The sequence below is a fragment of the Apis dorsata genome, unplaced genomic scaffold (assembly GCF_000469605.1).
Source record: "Apis dorsata unplaced genomic scaffold, Apis dorsata 1.3 scaffold_344, whole genome shotgun sequence".
Taxonomy (NCBI): Eukaryota; Metazoa; Arthropoda; class Insecta; order Hymenoptera; family Apidae; genus Apis; species Apis dorsata.
In genome coordinates this window covers 269,282-270,150 of record NW_006263611.1, presented here as the reverse complement: position 1 = coordinate 270,150, position 869 = coordinate 269,282, and the positions used below count along the sequence as shown (strand labels likewise).

General features: G+C 53.2%; 1 protein-coding gene across 1 annotated transcript in view; it reads right to left on the bottom strand.

Moving 5' to 3' along the window:
• LOC102671492 overlaps positions 1-869 on the bottom strand; it is a 16,382-nt gene that overhangs the window by 9,509 nt on the left and 6,004 nt on the right. Inside the window, exons 6-7 of the mRNA XM_031511719.1 lie at positions 668-813; positions 5-591 (exon numbers count right to left, since the gene is read on the bottom strand). Of these exons, the coding sequence (XP_031367579.1) occupies positions 5-591; positions 668-813 (733 nt within the window). The remainder of the gene's footprint in view (positions 1-4; positions 592-667; positions 814-869) is intronic.

Genomic DNA, 869 nt, shown 5'->3' with positions numbered 1-869 from the left:
CAACGGGTCCCTCCTCGGGTGCAGCGGGCATCTGTCGCTCCCCGCGATCATCGCCTCCCCCCTTTTCGCGGTCAGAAGGCTCTTTAACAATTGATCCGTCCTCTCGAAGCTCTTGCTCACTTGCCCGTTCTGAAAGTCGATGCTACTTTTTTTCATCGACGCCGTTACCACACCAGTTGCGGCCGGGCAGGCGGGCGACGACACTGAAAACAACGAAGTAGAGTTGCATAAAGCGGTAGGCGGTGAATCGGCGCCCGCGGCTCTCGCCGCCGTTTCGTCCTTCCTCTCCCCGCTACTACTATCGATCATCCTTTTCATCATCATCATCGATCCCGTGCTAGAATGATTGCCCTCCACCAGAGCGTGCTTAAATCTCTCGTTAACGACCACCACGCTGTTATCGCCCTGTGTCCCATCCGCTCTCGTTTTCCCGCACGCGACAGCGATCTCTTTAATCCTATCGTAACAAGCCCTGGTCGGATGCAGTGAGAACGCCGTCAGCACGCATTCTCGAGCGATACCGATATTGCTCCCAACAACGTCGGCCAGTTTAAGGAATTGCGTGCTCAAACGTTTCGCTGTCTCGCGGACCTTTTCCGTATCGGACTTCGCTTTTTGACTCTCCAATTCGTTCATGTCCGTGGNAAAAGATATAGATGTGTTGAGCGCTCTCGGCAGGCTCGATCAACTTCCTTATCATCCCGGGTAACGTGGGCTCAACGTCCTTCAATTTCGAATGCAATAATGCCCAAGAGTTTAGAATCTGTTCCAAAATGTTGGCGCCCGTTTCCGGCACGGGCCTCACCATACCGGCTGTAACGAGATATTGTGCAACCAATTCGGCAGCTTTTATAGAATTTCTCCAAACG